Genomic DNA, 16,786 nt, shown 5'->3' on the forward strand with positions numbered 1-16,786 from the left:
CGTGGAAAACAAAAAAACTAAAACAGACTTGAATACCAAGTTCCTCCTCATTTTCAATGGTCGGAACAAAAAAGGAAAAGGACAAAGAAAAACAAAGCAAAACTAAAACACACCCGAATACAAAGTTCTTCCCCATTTTTCAAATGGTCGGAACAAAAAGCGAGACCATTATGAATCTATCACTCAATCGATTATTAGCAATAATTTATAGTATTGCCCAAAATTTATCGGCAGGAAAATGAAACAGGGTTGTTACTGGGCTTGTTTGTCATTGGGAAATCGTTGCATGAAATTTTGTTTAGAACTTCACTATTCAAGAAGTGTCTGAGGGAACTGAGCCACAGGATCTTTTCTGGGAGTTCCTTGGAGGGAAGCAGGCGTACGAGACTGACAACTCTTACGTCGCCAGCTGCCAACTGTTCAGGTGCTCCAATCTGCACGGTTTCTTTGGAGTCTCATTCAAGTTCAACGACTTCAGCCAGGTTATTACAATTATGGTTTGAAAGTAAAGCTGATCTACTAGTAAAAGTTTAAAACAAAGCGTGAATCAGGCAAACAAGGTCATCTCGTCTAAATAATAAATATATATTATGAATTGCAGGCCGATCTGACCCCGAGTGACGTCATGATTCTGGACACTGGTACAAATGTCTATCTATGGTTGGGAGAAAATGCTTCCGACACAGTAGTTCGACTGGCATACAAATCTGCAGTCATGTACATGCAGTACAGAGAAAGGAAGAAACCAGCTAAGCTGCTGGCGACCAAGCGAGGATTCGAACCGTGGCAGTTCCAGAGGGTGTTCCATGGATGGGCGCCGTGGCCTCCTCCTAAATTTATCAGATGAAAAACGAATAAATATCATTTACAGAATTTACCGAGAAGGCCTGTGATGCTAAAAATTTAAAGTGACCAGAAATAATTTCTAGTCTTAAACTAACGTTCAAGATGTCAAAATTGAGATTCTCAATGGTCAAAAAAATTAACCTTGTGCTGAGCATGTAGTTTTTCTCAACTTTTTTTGAGTTATATTAAGAAGAAATGAATTAATTGAATTTAATTTTTAAAAATCATCTCATCTAGTTAATTATTTCAAAATCGACATTGGTTTTATTCGAGAAATGCTTATGTGATAAAATGAGTTAAATTTTTCCTTATTAACTCGCACACTTTTCTGCGCTCACGTTTTAACTGCGCTCACGATTGTAAATTTTCAGCATTCCCTGCGGAATGAAAAAATTCTTATTGGTCCAATTTTCTTTAATTGGGTTTGCTTTTCGAGAAAGTTTAAAGATTCTTGATATTCAAAGAGCCTTAACGTGGTGTATTTATATTCGAAATGCGAAAGTTGAAAATGTTTTGAAAAATGGTTTCCGTAAGTTTTTTGACTTTTCCAACTTTTCCATATTTCTGTTTTCTCTGTTTTGAGTGCCTGGTTTTTACTATTACTTGATGAGTGTTTAACTCTAATGCTTCAAAGTCCTGTGGTCCGCGTTTCGAATCTCGTAGTCGACTAAATCTTATTTTTTGTGTTATCTAGCTAATTGAAAGCCGCCTATACTAGTTTTTGTTTGTGTTCGTGGCTCGCAGCTTCGTATAGAGGCCTGTATACGTCCTCAATGCTTTTTTCTTTATTCCACAGAATTGTTCTTCCCAATTTTTTATAATCATTTCAGATAGCACTGATTGTTATAAATCCGTTCTTTGCGACCTGTAACCTTCCTAGATCAGGACCCTCTTCCGGAAACTATCCATCAACTCTATCTCATCAAACATCATCTCTTAGAACCAGACGGGGCTATAATGAGTTCTACTGGAATCAAAGTTTACATCACGAGCGTGTCGGGTTGGTAACAGAGGTCCTCAAATATTTAATTCACTTGTAGATCTTTTGTATGGATAAACGAATCAATTGAGCAATCCCCCCTAAGGTACTTGAGACATGTTTATAACCACTCGAAATTAGTTTGAATGATATGAAATCATGAACCAGATTCTCCAACGAATGTGGAACGCCAAAGATAACAGAGTGGAAAAAGAATAATTAAACTGAGGCACATTAAGCGAACTTTTTGTCCTAAATGGAAAAAAGCTATTGCGTACATTAATAAGGTGCTGCAGAGAACATTTTTTTTGTATTCAGATATAAGGCTAGGGCAATAACCCTGGTAATGAGATAAAATGGTCGCCCAAACAAAAATTTGCAAAAAAAATATAAATTTCTGTATAAAAATTTTCTCGATATTCATGTAAAAGGAACTTCAGTCGGTCAATTGATTGCGTGCTATGAACACATCAACCATCTACTTGCGTTTGATAACGTCTTTTTGTAATATCTTACCGTTTTTGCTTGGGGTAGATAGCTCAATTGGTCACGGGGGGGGGGGGGGGGGGGCGAGATTGCTCAAATGATCCGATTAAACATTTTTACTTAGAGAAATATGTAATAAATAAACCTTGCTTTAGCATGAATTCTCCATGCTTTCAAGGGTTAGTTAGTCTAGAAGTAAAGTGCATGTATTGAGCTCCTAAGGTTTCTTTTTAATTTCAGTTCTTTTCCATTGTTAAAAGGAAGGCTAACTCCACTACCGAACAGCAAATGTGTAAAGGTCTCGAAAAACGCGATGGACTTCTTGTTTCGAAAGTGGAATTTAATTATCAGATTTCCCAGCGAAATAAAATGTCTACTTAATGATCCAGTGTTCTCAAATTGGGTTAATTTAATGAGAAAATTGTCAATTATAAATTTTTCTAGAAATTCGAAGAGGGTTAAGTCTTTCTATTTTTCCTCCGAAATTCGAAGTCATTTTTTTTTCTTTGCGTTCATTTCTTTTTTCCAACTGTGAGTTGGCTATGTTCTAATTTAGGCAGATTTTACTGTTATTGAAGGGTGTGTAATTTGTAAATATACTAACTCAGATATATTGTTTCATTTTTTTAAGTTTCTTTAGTGTGCTTGATTTTAGCTGATATTATATCATCCTACGCGTATTATATTTTGTCGTTTGAAAGGCAAAATTAGATATTTTGCTTTGTGTGTTTCAGTCAGGGTGTTGGGGATAATATCTGAGTTTCAAAACGTCGTAGATCTAAATTTTAAATCACAACAATTTTGTTTTTGACTCAAATGGCGTCTACACAAGAATTGTCGGCATAGCTGCCGCTATGTAAATGCTTTTTAATGCTTATTTAACGCTGATGATTAATTAATCGATAAGTTTTCCTCAAATTGAACATCGTTTGAGGTAATTGTATGAATTTTTTTAAGTCAAATTTATGAGATTTTTTTGAAAAAAATTATCGACTTTGTCTTCCGTCTCATTTTCTATCTGCTAGATTGCAATGCTAATTTTGTTTTGTATTGCATGTGTTGCCAAGCTCCGTTTTGCCTCTGTCTTCATTGGTCCTTTTGCAGCCTGTTTTCGTTGCGATTTTTTTGTTTTTAGTTAGTTTTTTATATTTGAGCTTTTCTTTCATTGCAGGCAAGTGTGCGTATCTGATATTTGTATTCAGTGGCAGGTGCAGAAAGTTTTGATGGAGGATTTTTTTAAAAAATACAATGTAAAATCCTAAGTCTTAATCTTGAGTTGTCAATTTGAATTGCTCTGTTCTTTTACAGGCAGTCGCGAGGTGAAGAACAGAGTGGTTAAGATCCAAAACACTCTGACCAGCATGCGCATAGACTACGAGGAAGTGGATGTGGCCCTAGATGCCAAGTACCTGGAGGACATGCGGGCTAAGATGAACGACCACAAAGCAGTGGTGCCCCAGTTCTTCAAGGACGACCAGTACTTAGGCGTGAGTTTGAAAGACTCAGATTTTTTTTAAGGAAATGGTCCATGTAGATTGCTTTTTATTAGGGACTGGGACACAAGACTATTTCGATCTGATCCATGGAGCATGATTTGTTTTGATGATTTTTTGTATGCCTTCTAAAAACGAGAATTAATTTTGTAATTTTTTTGCTTTAGGATTACGAGGCCTTCCACAATGCTCTAGAGGATAGCAACCTGTTGGAATTTTTCCAGCTGTCCAAGGACTAAATGTCTCAATCATCATTTGATGTCAATCTTGGGCTCCACGCAGATTGTTCAATTGCCCTCACGTGACTCAAGACTTAATTTCTATTTTATACTTTCCGAAGATTTCTATTTATACCCAAAGAAAAATTGACCCTAGAAATTTCAAATATTAATGATGATAATATAATTAAAAATAAGTGATGAGCAATGAAAAGATAACTAGATCATTTAATCAAGGATGTAAGCCTTTTTTGTCATAAATAAATTTTGAGGTGAATGAATCTACGAAAAATCATATATAAGTAATCGAGACAAAAATTTTCACTGATTCATCACGTTGGGTTTAATAATAGCAAATTCAATTGCCATCCCAATAGCTCGAGCAATTCATTATATTTTCCCTTCTTAAATAATGCAAAAAAAAGAATTGAATGTCGCTGCTTAAAATGGATTTCAGAAATATTTAAGTCAGTTTATTGGAATCGCGCTTTTAATAATTGAACGAAATAAAATTTCTGAATTTGATTTTCTTGATTAGAATTGAGAGACTATGTTGTTGCCTTTAGTCATTATTAGACACCATCTTTGAAACTGCGAGACTTGACCCTTGACATTAAAATTAGGAAATCAAACTTCAAATAAACTTGACAAATAAAACGTTGGCGTCAGTCTGAAATGCCCGTGGTCACAAAATTTGATCATAATAAATGGCATCCAGGAAATGAACAAATTAGGCAATTTGAGAGGCAAAACAACTAGCAGTAGCGTTACGTTTCATCATTGTTGGTCATTTATTAAATTAAACAGGTTATTTGAATAGCGACTATTGTTTACAGCTGAAATTGCGTTGCCTCTGTTTACCGTTGAGTTATTTTTCGTTCAAAACCGATTGATCGCAGCTGGATTCGATTTCAACATGCTTTGTACAGATTGCTGCAAGAAGAAAGATGACGAGGAAAGGCTTACGGTGAGTCTTGTAATTTTTTTCTCCCGGTTAAGATGTTCTCTATGAATTTCATGCGAAGCTTGAGCAACCTTAATTTTCAACGAAGATTCCTAAATTTAAATTTGCTTCAAAAATCTGATACATGATCAAAACAATTCATTAACTTTTCAATCCAGGAAAAAAGGCCGAAAGTATGTAATTGCTGCGTGGTTGTACAGTGCTGATTTAAATTATCCGGACAAAATGAATAAATCTTGAATTTCAAACACGATTTTCTCAAATTGGGTTAAGATCAGACAAAAAAATGGAGAAAACATAAGTTGCTTAGAATTTCATCAGAATTAATATGATGCAATTTTTTCTCCGAAATTTACAACCAAATTTTAAGCCCAAAAATAGGTCATTTTTGGTTTTTTCAGACATTCAAAAATTACGCTGAAAATACTTTGTTCGTTGATAAGGAATTTATATCACAATAAGCTTCTGTTACAGCCCAACAAAGTTGTACAAGGGTTGAATCTCCAAAAGTTTGTGTAAAGTGTTTTAAGTTTGTTTTTAATCAAAGATTTTGGGTTTTATATGGTAAAATTCACGTTTCTTGACAATCAAGCAAAATTGATTTCTCTTATACAGGTTTTTGGAGATTTAACCCTTCCAGAACTTTGTTAGGCTGTGTAAGACGCTTCTTCTGATATATATTTCTCATCAATTAACAAAGTAGTTTCAGCAATATTTTTGATTGTCTGAAAAAGTCAAAATGACCCATTTTTTGGGTAAAGTTTTGGTTGAGTATTTCGGAGAAAAAAATTGCACCATAATAATATTGATGAAATTCTAAGCAACTTTTGTTTTCTTCATTTTTTGTCTAATCTTAACCCAATTTGAGAAAAACGCGTTTGAAATTTCAATTTTGTCCGGATAATTTAAATCAGCACTGTAGAAAAGTTTTGCTTGAAGCACATGATAACAACATTCATACAAAAAAATCATAGAATTGATCATCCCTGAACTAAAACACACTTGTGGACAAAATTATAAGTGAATGTTGTTTGTTTGATTCACATTTTTTTGTTTGATTCACATTTTAATACCTAACTAAAATAGTGGAGAAAATTAAACTCAGGCATCAGGTTTTTTCTCTAAACTGCCTAGTTTTACAGACCAGTTTAGACATTTTTTTATAGGATTAAATTATTTTAAACAAATTTTCACGAAGTTATTGAAATTTTTCTTCAAAGAATTACCAGTTTACTCGGAATTACCAGTTAATTATGTTGCTTTCCAAGATGCACAGAATGTTCCGATCAAATTCATTAAAAAAACGGAAATCTTTTTTCAAATTAGTGTCACTTATAGTGGGTGGTGTAATTCGAAAACTATACAATCGAGTGGAAAAATAATAATTTGGGCATGATTGACAACATTTGCCTTTTGTCTCCAAAAATGATTAAGAATGAAAATAAAAAAACATAAATAAATAAAAAGCAACTGCAAAAAAAATCAAAATTTTCTATTTTTTTGCTCATTATTTTGAAGTTTTAAAAAAAATACTTTTGCACAAAAAAAAGCCAAACGAAACATCCAAAATTCGTTTCTTGCAGTCAACAAAATGTTTTATCCCAAAAGTTTGAAATAACGGCAAGCTTCAAAATGACGCGCGTTACTCGATCACGTTACTTGCTCGAAATTAAAACTAAATCTTTAAGTTTTGAATTAGTTTTTCTTTTGCACTAGTGGAGACAAATTATTGAATTTTTTTTGATGCCATTTGAGTCCACATGAAAAGGTTGCTGATAAGATTTATCAATGTGCCCATTAAATTGATATATCTCTGGTTCCTGATTTGATGAATGCTTGTACCTGGTTTTGTGGTACCCAAATGATGATTGTTTGTGGTGCCCGATTTTGCTTGAAACACAAAACAAAAAAACACCCGAATAGAAAGTTTCACCCCATTCAACAATTCAATTCGAAGAAATTCAATGTTCTCACAGAAATTGTTTCACATGAAACGATCATATTTTTTACTACGCCGAGAGCAAATCATCCGATCCACTTTCTTTGAAGTTCGATCTCATTGAGTTTACCAGTAAGCTTCGGAAAACTCCAGTTTCCATTTTTTGCAATATTTTTGAGCCACAATTGTTTTTTCTCTGTTACTTGCTAAAATTCTCACGTCGTTGAGAAATTAATTCACAATTCCAAAGTATTTTTCCCGGCATTTTTGCCATTTTCAGAGATCTGTTTCACCATTTAGGTTTGCCACTGTGTTGCTCTTACAAGTCCCAGCTGCATTGAAATCTAAATTCTTTCTTAGTAAGTTTAGCAAGTGAAAATCATAAGAAGTTAACAAGAGATAACTTGTAATTGACGCATATCACACTCTTGAAATACGGAGTCAAAAAACCTGCAGTGAGGTTCCAGGATAAATATCGAGTAGAATAGAATTTTGTGGTCAAGAATGTTGGCATTATAATCATTTTATATTACAGTTTGGGACCACGCTATCGATTATATTTCATTATAATCCATTACTTTTAGAGAAATTCAATGGATTATACCTTCCATTCCAACTCAATCCATTTAAAATCAAATTATTTTATCCGCACACCTACGCCACCCCCACCTACGCCACGCAATGCCCCTCATCTGTCCTACCCCCACGCACGCACACTTACCCAAACTTCCTCCACACACCTACTTGACCCCTCATAAGTTTTTTTGGGGGGAGTGGAGGGCTGGGAGTAAAGATATGTTGGGTGGGGGTTAATAATTATTAAAGATGTATGTGCGTTTCGCCTTTAAGGGGGTAGGGGCACACGTTTACGGTAATTTTTACGTAATTATACGGTAATTGTAAATGAAGGGTAAATGGTGGGTGGTGGGATTTCGGGGTAATTGAAGGAAGTAAGAAAGTTGGGATTTAGTGTGAATCATTTAGGGGGAGGGGAGACAATTTGGAAAAAAAAACAAGTAGAAAAGGATACAACTTTTTGCTGTAGCCATATGTTAAACACAGTTAAGCGGTTGCAATGTTCAATATAGGTTAAATATCTTTTATAATCCATTATAATTCACTATAAGTCATTATAATCTATTATAATCTATTTTAAACGATTATAAAGGAAAAAATTATATTCTAGTTTGTTTTATAATCGATTAATAATTCATTATAATCATTTTTATAGAGTTTTATGGAGACAGATCATGAAAATCCCTTATAATCAATTTTTATCCAGGGAACCTCAGAGCGGGAAGTCTTCGTTTTTGGGTTTCTCAATTTAAGGAAAAATTAATCTTGTGTTAAAAGTTTTACTTTTTCTTCGATTAAACATAATAAAAATTATTTGAAATTTGAAAAATTTCAGCAACAGGTCCTTCTTTTCCAAAGCTCAAATGTTGAAACATGTTCAAAAACTAATGTCATATCACAATTTTTACTTTTTCTTCGATTATGCATAATAAAATCTATTTAAAATTTGAAAAATTTTAACAAAAGGTCCTTTTTTCCAAAGCTTGAATGTTGAAACATGTTCAAAAACAAGGTTGAAAAAGGTTCAAAACATTCAGTTTTCTTTTCTGAGCTCCTACATTTTTTTAATGATCAAACTGATCATGAGTATCAATGATAAAAAAAGACATTTACCTAAGTCGTGTTTTTGTTTTCTTTTAGGACTAATGTTAGAATTTTGTACGCTCAAATTTAATTTTGTTGCGTCTGAACGTTGATTTCTTATAATGATGATTTTTTATATTCCTAAATTTGGGGCTATGGGTGAAAAAAAAAACAGGGCACTTTGTTATGTTCAGGCCCTGTTTCATTTCTGTATTGATCTCTGCCTATTCTCCATATCCCTCAGGAAGACAATAAGAGGAAGTTGATTTTTGTTTTGTCGAAAACAAAGAACCACAGGCTGTAATAAGAACTGAAGGATCTCAAGTCTATCCCCGCATAGACCTCAACAAATATACTCCTTCCCTGCTTTTTTGGACCAAACTGATGATCAATGAGAAGAGCAAAAAAGTCGGTTGAAATGATATGAGTTGGCATAATTCTTAGAAGTTCACTTCAAATTCGTGACAAATTCAGGCTTCAAGAGAGTTTTTGCTTAGATTTTCCTAATAAATTAGATTTTCTAATACATTTTTGGTAAAAAAGATTGTTTCGTGATTCAGTGTTCTGAAATAAAACCAGTTTTATCAAGCTGTCTGTAGGCAGTTTGTGAAAAAAAATTCAAGAATCGCCCCTAAAAAGCGCAACCTGTTGGGTGTTAGTTATCTAAAGTCGAAGAGATTCGTTCATTTTTCCAAACGTATCTATCCCCCAATCAATTTGAACTTGTGATGGCCAAGAAATGTTTGCTTTTTCCATTATCACTGAGCTCTCAGTTACTGTTGATTGTTTAAGAGCGAGTGAAAGAGTAAAAGAATCCTACATAGGTCTTAGTGATTTTTTGTTTCAGGACAAAGTCGGAACGCTTTATCACGCTCAGTTTTTTTTCTGTCGTCTGACTTTTGATTTCTTTTTAAGTTCAGTTCATTTCCATTGTTAAAAGGAAAGCAAACTCCACTATTGAACAGCAAAAGTGATAAGGTCACGAAAAAAGTTAAAGTCACTTCTAGATTCGAAAACGGAGTTTAATTTTCCGATTTCTCAGCAAAATGAAAAATTTTATTATTGATCCAATGTTCTCAAATTGGGTTAACTTCATCAAAAAAAGACCAATCAGAAATTCAAAGATCTTAAAGGGCACATACCTTTTCTGTGAAATTAGAAATTTGAAGTATTTAAAAAAATCATTTTTCATTCTTTTTCCTTGCGTTCATACTCTTTTCCAACCGTCAGTTTTCTTTGTTTTTGATTTCTGTTTATTTGTTACCATCTCAGCTGTGTTTTATACTTGAACAATTTTCAAACAAACACGCACCTTTCATTTGTATTGCAGAGTACCTGCGTTGATTAAGTAGCCTGATCTGGATCTGCTTAATTAAAGAGCAATTGTGGCTTCTTGGTAGTTGTTGAAGTTGAAATGAATGTGGTGAAGACACTTTTACAAGTCGTGTTGTTTTTTGTCGTTGTTCAGACGCATAACTAGTTTTGCGTTTTGCGTGGGTTGTCTTTTAATTTTTCTACTTTTCAATTCAAATACATTTGTTACAAGGAAGACAAGCTACGCTCTCCATTTACATTAATGCAAATAGAGCGAGAAAACATGAGTGGCTTCTAGTTCAGCGAAAAAAAGTATTGATCCAGTCTTCTCTACTTGAACTAATTCTCTTAAAAAAGTTCTAATTCTACTTAGACTAATTCTGTGTTATCATAAAACATGCTTGAAGTTAAAAAAAAACTTACTGTGAAATGTTTTTATCCATAAATCAACGACTTTTTTTCCCTGAAATTCAAAAGTTGAAAATTGTTTAAAAGTAAGTTAACAGTTTTTAGTAGGTTTTCTTGAGATTATTGATTGCTTATAATGGAATGTTTGTTTGTTCTATTCATGAGATCCAGAGGTAAACTTCTGTGGAGACCAGATTTTTCTGTTTTTTTTTCGGCTTTTGTTCTTTCAAGGTTCATTTTTGCACGTTCCTTAAACTAGAGAATCGATTTGCTGTTTTTTGGTTGTTATTATTGTTATTAGCAAGTTGTTTGAGGCCTTTCCGGTATCTTCTCGACCAAATCAGGGAACGTTGCGACCTCCGTCGGCCCAAGTCTCAACTTCATTAGGGTCAATTTTGTTCTTATTTGGGGACAGTTAAAAAGGTGTAACATAGTGTGACTAGCAGGACTGAAGGGACAGTTTGAAGGACACTTGGGTCTATCTTATTCATGTAAGGGTTCAAGTAGGGGATCTTTCCTGTTCTTATATGGGGAAGCGTTCATGCAGTCGAGTCTAGGAGGGTTTGATCTGTTTATGAAAGGTCTGATAGTCTTGAGTGGAGATTTGCCTGCTAGGCTCCTGCACTCGGTTGGTGTCAATATTTTCAAGAGCAAATTAAACCTGCTCTTTATGAATGCTCTTTGGTGGTTAAAACCGTTAGAAGTCACAATCGTTTGCTTCTAATAAAATTCGTTAAAATTCCTCTCTAAAAGAGTTTAGGATATTGGCGAGACGGTCGAGGGTGAGCATGGAAAGATTGAAGGTGGTGTGTGAGCAAGTAGGTCCTGAAGATGAATTAGGAGGCAATTAGATTTAAGTGACTTTTGACAATGGATAGTTTGCACTCTGAAAATTAGTGGCCACTGGGGCTCATCTTTGTACACCCAGTCACTTTCCGCAGAGCTACCTTATTAACTATTAGCAATTTTTTTGGATGTATCGTTCACAGCGTAAGACCAAGCTGAAGAATCAAGGTACAGTCTTGTTCTGATTTGAATTTTATAAATACTATTTGAAGTATTTTGCGACTGACCCCAGTTCCAATCAGACAGTGCCTTCAGGACCAATATCCTGCCCATGGCGCCGCTTGCTGTGCGTTTGCAGTGTTGTCAAAGTTCAAGGAAAGATCAAACGAGACCAATATTTTCAAGATGTTTCCCGACAGGCAATTGTGTTTCCTTCATTGAGTTTTTGGCGGAGAGTTGAACTCATTATTATGCGATGTAAAAAGACTTAAACGGCTGTAGAGGAAAATTCGAGCGATCTACTATTAAAAAAAGCCGTGCATTGTGTTTCGATAATTACTTAAAAAGATAGCGGCTTGTTTTATTTTGGGAAATGAAGAGATAAAAAACATTGGCATAAGACGAAATGTTGAATTCTGGAAGAAAGTTAGGTGCATCAGGCTGGTATAAATAAAAAAGACTGTGTTAGAGGACGACGTCTTGAGGTACGCCTGTACTTACGATCCTGGATGGAGGCAAAACGCCCCTAAATTGAGTTCTGGGTTGCCTTCCGCTCAGATAAATTTCAAGCCCTTTAGTTCAATTATCTGGCACAGTTCTAGCAATGTGCAATGGCAGATCATGTCAAATGTCTTCGATAGATCTAACGTGGCCAGCACAGTTGTTTCAGCTGAACGTTTTCAAATTATTTCGATGCTGATAGAAAAAATTCAAGTATTGATTGTGCTGTAGTGGTGGAGAGGAGGGGACGAAAGCCGTGAAGATAGTGAGTTTTCTTTGAAAGATTAAAATGGATTAGAGATTCTAAAATTTTCACTGCTCTGCTTAAAGTAAAGGCAGAGCGGTAGGAGTTCAGTAACTTAACTTCTTCAGTTAGGTTTGGTAAGGAGACTACTTTTGAACCCTTCCAAGTTTTGGGTATTTTGTTAAACATGAAAAACAAGTTGAAAGTAATTGTAAAAGACTAATTTGAAAGTGTTTTTTAAAGAATTGATGACATTTGGTCGCAGATCGTAAAGGTGTACCATGCATAGACTAGGTACACCCAGTCTATGAAAAGGAGCAAGTTTCTAGGTTCCTTTCTTTTGATGGTGAGGCTGGTTTGATTGAATCTTCTGTTTGCAAGGGGAGAAAAGTTAATGGATCGCAAGCATTAGTTTCAGTATTCTCCTCTTAAGGTTTTTCTGGTGTTTGTTAGATTTATATGGTAGGAGTATTATTAACGTTTTCTATTCAATTAATTTCCCTTGATCTCTTGCAAAACAAAAAACGCCGGAGGAGATCCTGCTACTGGTTTTTGGTTAGTTTTAAGGAGCGATTTTTTTTCCAGAATTTACAGGATGACGTGTGCTGAATCAACACCTTTCTTCTGTTTTATTGCTGTTTTTGAGATCAAATTTTGGTTCCAGTTTTTTAAAATAGGCTTTGAGGGGCTCTCTAGTTTGATTTTATTGCACTCATGTGGTATTAGTTTTTAGGTTTTGTCGTTAAGGTAGGCCTATTAATTGGTGGCGTACTGCTGGTATATGGTATCGGGTCGTCCTTGTAATTGTGTTTCTAGTGAAAATTTTGGCGTTACTAACGTCTTTCATCAAAAAAATTTCAGATAGTTTTTCTTAATTTCTTCAGTGAACTCGTCGGGAGTGGTTCTTTCTGATATTAGCATGATTTGGGCATAGCGAGAGAGTGCGATTGTTTTCGGTTAGTCTCTTGAAAAACCGTCATTTGTATTTGATGTTCACACATAAAAGCTGCAACTTTGTGTGCTTTCCCTGATAATCCTTTAAGTTCAATTAAAGAAAAATTATTCATTTCGTAGATAGAGATTTGTTACCTGGAAAATTTTGTGTAAGCACGGGAAATGGTAGAAAAAGTGGTATTCGCCATGTTGATTTAAATGTTAGTGTTTGAATTGTTTGGGGAATTTGTTATTCCTGTGGCGAAAATTGTAGTTGTGAGGTTGTTTGGTTTTTCAGGCGTATCTTTTACTGGGAGGGGCAGGATAATTTTGTTCGTTCATGTCGGGCAGTAAAAATTTTGTGCTTTTGTTTGAAGTATGCGAGTTCATGCCGTTTTAGTTTTCCTTTTGAAATATCCGTAAATAAGACAAAATACACTTGCTTTAGTGCGAGAAATATTTGTGTTATAGAAACGGCAGATGTAAGGGCCTGATTTTTGCTTACGGCCGGCACGTAAAACACGCAAAAAGGAGCAATTTTTTTTTTATACTGAGCAGCACAGCCAATTTTGGATGGTCCGCCACCAAAAACACGGTTTGAGTATGTTTTCTGCGCTTCCAAAAACGGTAGGAACCTTGATGCTATTTGCGGCTAATTCTTTTGTCGCGCTTCGAGTCCACCACGTGAAAGCGGCACCATTTAGACCCACTGCTTTCGGGTTGAAATTTTTCAAATTGCAATTTCGCGTCTCTCAGCTTGTAATGCTTTCTCATGCTTTTAAGAAATAACTGATGTTTTTGTTGATACAGGTTGTCTATCCAGTCTTGCAATCTGGAGATAGTTAATTGCAATGAGCAAAATAAGACACTTCAATTAGTCGAGTGGTTTTTTATCACGCTCTTTTTTGTTTTATCGCAATATGATGTTTGCAGTTTCGACTTTCGAACCAAGCGACGGATTATTTGTTCTCGGGTGGTTTTTCTCCAGACGAATTCTCTCCTTTCAAAATTCGTTGGGAGAAAAAGTCTCTTTTGGCTGAATTTTATCTTACTACCTCAAAATTATTGCGGTCTTAAGCTCACGTGTTAAAATAAATTTTAGTTGCGGAGAATTTTTTGTTAAATTATGGGGCTTTAAAGATCGCCAACTTGCGACAATTAACGCGCGATACATGTCGTGCTATTGAAACGTGAGCGGTGATTCAATTTGGCTTAGAAATTATTCGAAACAGTTTAACTGGGGCATGGTTTTTTTTACTAAATATTATAACTTTTTGTGCTTAACATATCATTTTGTGCTACATAACGTATGTGATGATGATTTCAAAAAAATTTAAATGTTTAAATTAGTTTTATCCGTTTTTTTTTGAAAATTTGAACTCTACTCCATAGACATTAAAGGGCAGCCGGAACATTCAGGGTTTCGCCTTGATAAAAGTAGTCTTGTTTTTCCGACTTTCGTGGAAAGCTGCGGAATATTTGTGCTAAGGGTGGTTTTTTTCTCCAGAAGGCTTCGAGTTGTTTCTAACACAATTCGCTTGCCGAGTTTTTGTTAGCTGATAGTTTTCGTATTTTTTCTTTTTTTTTACGACCAGATTAAAATAACCGATTGTTTCTTGAAAACTGTTTGGGTTGCATTGATATGTTTTTCAGGAGGAGAGGGATCATGACAACCTGATGATGCACCACCACTTGAGTGACGGACTTCCCGTTGCAAAGTACGAATCATTAGAGTACGATGACTGCTACAACAGACCATACCGAAACCTTATCAACTCATACACTCCAAGTGTAAGTCCGAGCAACTGTTCGTTTAATTGCTTCAAATATGTTATGAAACGAAATCTTGCCGTAACGAGTTGAATTGTTTCATTGTTTCATTTTCTCATAAAAATTTTAGAATTCGCTGTCCGTATAATTGGGACGTATAATTATTTCTATAAGATTCAAAACATTCTCGGCATCCAAGTATCTTGAATTGGGAGATTTGATTCAAAGCTATTGACAAATATTTTATTGAAATCGTTCTACTGCTTCAGTTCCGGACTAGACATGCCTTCATTACGTGGGTTCTCATGTTTGTCATTGGCTTCCTCACGGCCATGGTAAGTGCAAAATTTCTGCTTTTCACCTAAAATACAAGAAAATTATTTGAAACATTTTATGCGACGAGTTGAAAAAAGGAGAAGTTTTATTGACTTAAAAGAAGTGGCGTTAGTAAATGATATGTTAATGGCTAGTTATAATTGACATTACCAATTTAAGGTTGGTCTCTCGATCGATTATTTTGTGGGTCTACTGATGGACTGGAAATTCGATGAATCACAAAAATGTAAGACATTCAAATTAACTCGTCTTATTCAACTGATGTCTCAAAATCCACCACCTCTCAAAAATTTGGGCTTCTTAAGCTTAATTCACGTGAATTAATTATTGAAATATATGAATCATTGTTGAGGATGAATAGTAAAAAGATGCAACTTTAAGAGTCGATGATTGTAGTGAAGACTGTTTTATAAGTCGTGATGATTTTTTTGGTTGTTTTTTTTTCAGGAAAAAAATCTTGAAATTTGCTCACGCTCAACTTTGGGTCAAGTTCTGACTTTTTTCAAGTTCAGTTCAATTTCTTTGTTAAATAAAGACAAACTCGACTATCGAACAGCGAAAGTGTAAGGTTCACGAATAAGGTAATTAACGTCTAATTTCCAAACGTCTAATGTTCAGTTTTTTTAATTTTTTTGGCTCAACAGGTGTCTGCTCCAAGATTGTCGGCTTAGTTGTCACATCACTGATTTTTCTTTTCTTGTGCTGTAGGCAACTTCCTTTGTTGTTGAAAGCGCAAGTTTTGTTTATTCTAGTCTCAGGTGGGACGTAAAACTGTAAAGAGTTTCTGTTAAATATTATTTTTTTCAGAAACTGTTAAATGTTCAGTTTTTTTAATTTTTTTGGCTCAACAGGTGTCTGCTCCAAGATTGTCGGCTTAGTTGTCACATCACTGATTTTTCTTTTCTTGTGCTGTAGGCAACTTCCTTTGTTGTTGAAAGCGCAAGTTTTGTTTATTCTAGTCTCAGGTGGGACGTAAAACTGTAAAGAGTTTCTGTTAAATATTATTTTTTTCTGCTCAACGTGTGTCTGCTCAAAGATTGCCGGCTTCATTTCCCTTTCGTAGGTTTAACTCCCTTGCTAATTTAATTTCGAATTTTAGCCTACGTTGAATTTCTATCGAAAAACTAATCTATTTTAAGTTTGTTCTTAAATTTTTTATATTTGTGTTTAATCGAGAGTTGGGTGAACTTCCGCTTCACCTCTTTGTAAACCTTTCTGAAAAATCAACTAACTTTAAATGAATTTTAAATGTTTATGGGCGAAGTAACGAAGTTGTTTTTATTTATAAGGTTCTTAATGATTTTTATCCTAATGTTTTTTTTCAGGAAAAATTTTTGAAATGCTCTAAGAACTTACAGAAAAGCCTCATTGTTCAATTTAAATGATTATTCATCTATTCGGCTGATTGTGCACTTTTTGAAGAGTCAATGGTTGAAGTTCAGACTTTTGTAAAGGTCTTAATGACTTTTTTTGTTTTTTCTGTCAGGAAAAGCCTTAAGAAGTTCTAATAATAAAAGAAATGCATACAAACTTAAATGCACGTTTGAATGCCCATAGGTATGTATGCATTTTTTGAATTTGATTCAAGTTCGCTTGCTAGAAGGTAGGCAAACTCACTCTCCAATTTTGAAAACAAGACCGATTTCTAGTTTCAAAAAACTAAATCAATTTTTAGATTTCCCAGCGAAACC

General features: G+C 34.7%; 3 protein-coding genes across 3 annotated transcripts in view; all 3 read left to right on the plus strand.

Moving 5' to 3' along the window:
- LOC134841140 (protein flightless-1-like) overlaps positions 1-1,073 on the plus strand; it is a 52,057-nt gene extending 50,984 nt beyond the window's left edge. The window contains exons 23-24 of the mRNA XM_063856937.1: positions 303-482; positions 602-1,073. Of these exons, the coding sequence (XP_063713007.1) occupies positions 303-482; positions 602-847 (426 nt within the window). The 3' untranslated portion in view covers positions 848-1,073. The remainder of the gene's footprint in view (positions 1-302; positions 483-601) is intronic.
- A 601-nt stretch (positions 1,074-1,674) lies between these two features.
- On the plus strand, positions 1,675-4,547 carry LOC134841142 (SH3 domain-binding glutamic acid-rich-like protein 3). Its single transcript, XM_063856938.1, has 3 exons — positions 1,675-1,846; positions 3,620-3,798; positions 3,972-4,547. Exons 1-3 carry the CDS (start codon positions 1,804-1,806, stop codon positions 4,041-4,043), a joined length of 294 nt encoding a protein of 97 aa, XP_063713008.1. The 5' UTR covers positions 1,675-1,803; the 3' UTR covers positions 4,044-4,547.
- A 265-nt stretch (positions 4,548-4,812) lies between these two features.
- LOC134842183 (H(+)/Cl(-) exchange transporter 6-like) overlaps positions 4,813-16,786 on the plus strand; it is a 57,899-nt gene continuing 45,925 nt past the window's right edge. The window contains exons 1-4 of the mRNA XM_063858401.1: positions 4,813-4,989; positions 14,643-14,780; positions 15,029-15,094; positions 15,255-15,321. Coding sequence (XP_063714471.1) covers positions 4,939-4,989; positions 14,643-14,780; positions 15,029-15,094; positions 15,255-15,321 — 322 coding nt within the window. The 5' untranslated portion in view covers positions 4,813-4,938. The remainder of the gene's footprint in view (positions 4,990-14,642; positions 14,781-15,028; positions 15,095-15,254; positions 15,322-16,786) is intronic.

Source organism: Symsagittifera roscoffensis, chromosome 3 (genome assembly GCF_963678635.1).
Source record: "Symsagittifera roscoffensis chromosome 3, txSymRosc1.1, whole genome shotgun sequence".
NCBI lineage: Eukaryota > Metazoa > Xenacoelomorpha > Acoela > Convolutidae > Symsagittifera > Symsagittifera roscoffensis.

Bases quoted from the DNA above. Each gene is read 5' to 3' on its own strand.
- LOC134841142 (XM_063856938.1), top strand. From the start codon at position 1,804: ATGAGTTCTACTGGAATCAAAGTTTACATCACGAGCGTGTCGG. The intron at 1,847-3,619 runs GTTGGTAACAGA...GTTCTTTTACAG, and splicing joins TTACATCACGAGCGTGTCGG to GCAGTCGCGAGGTGAAGAAC. The intron at 3,799-3,971 runs GTGAGTTTGAAA...TTTTTGCTTTAG, and splicing joins AGGACGACCAGTACTTAGGC to GATTACGAGGCCTTCCACAA.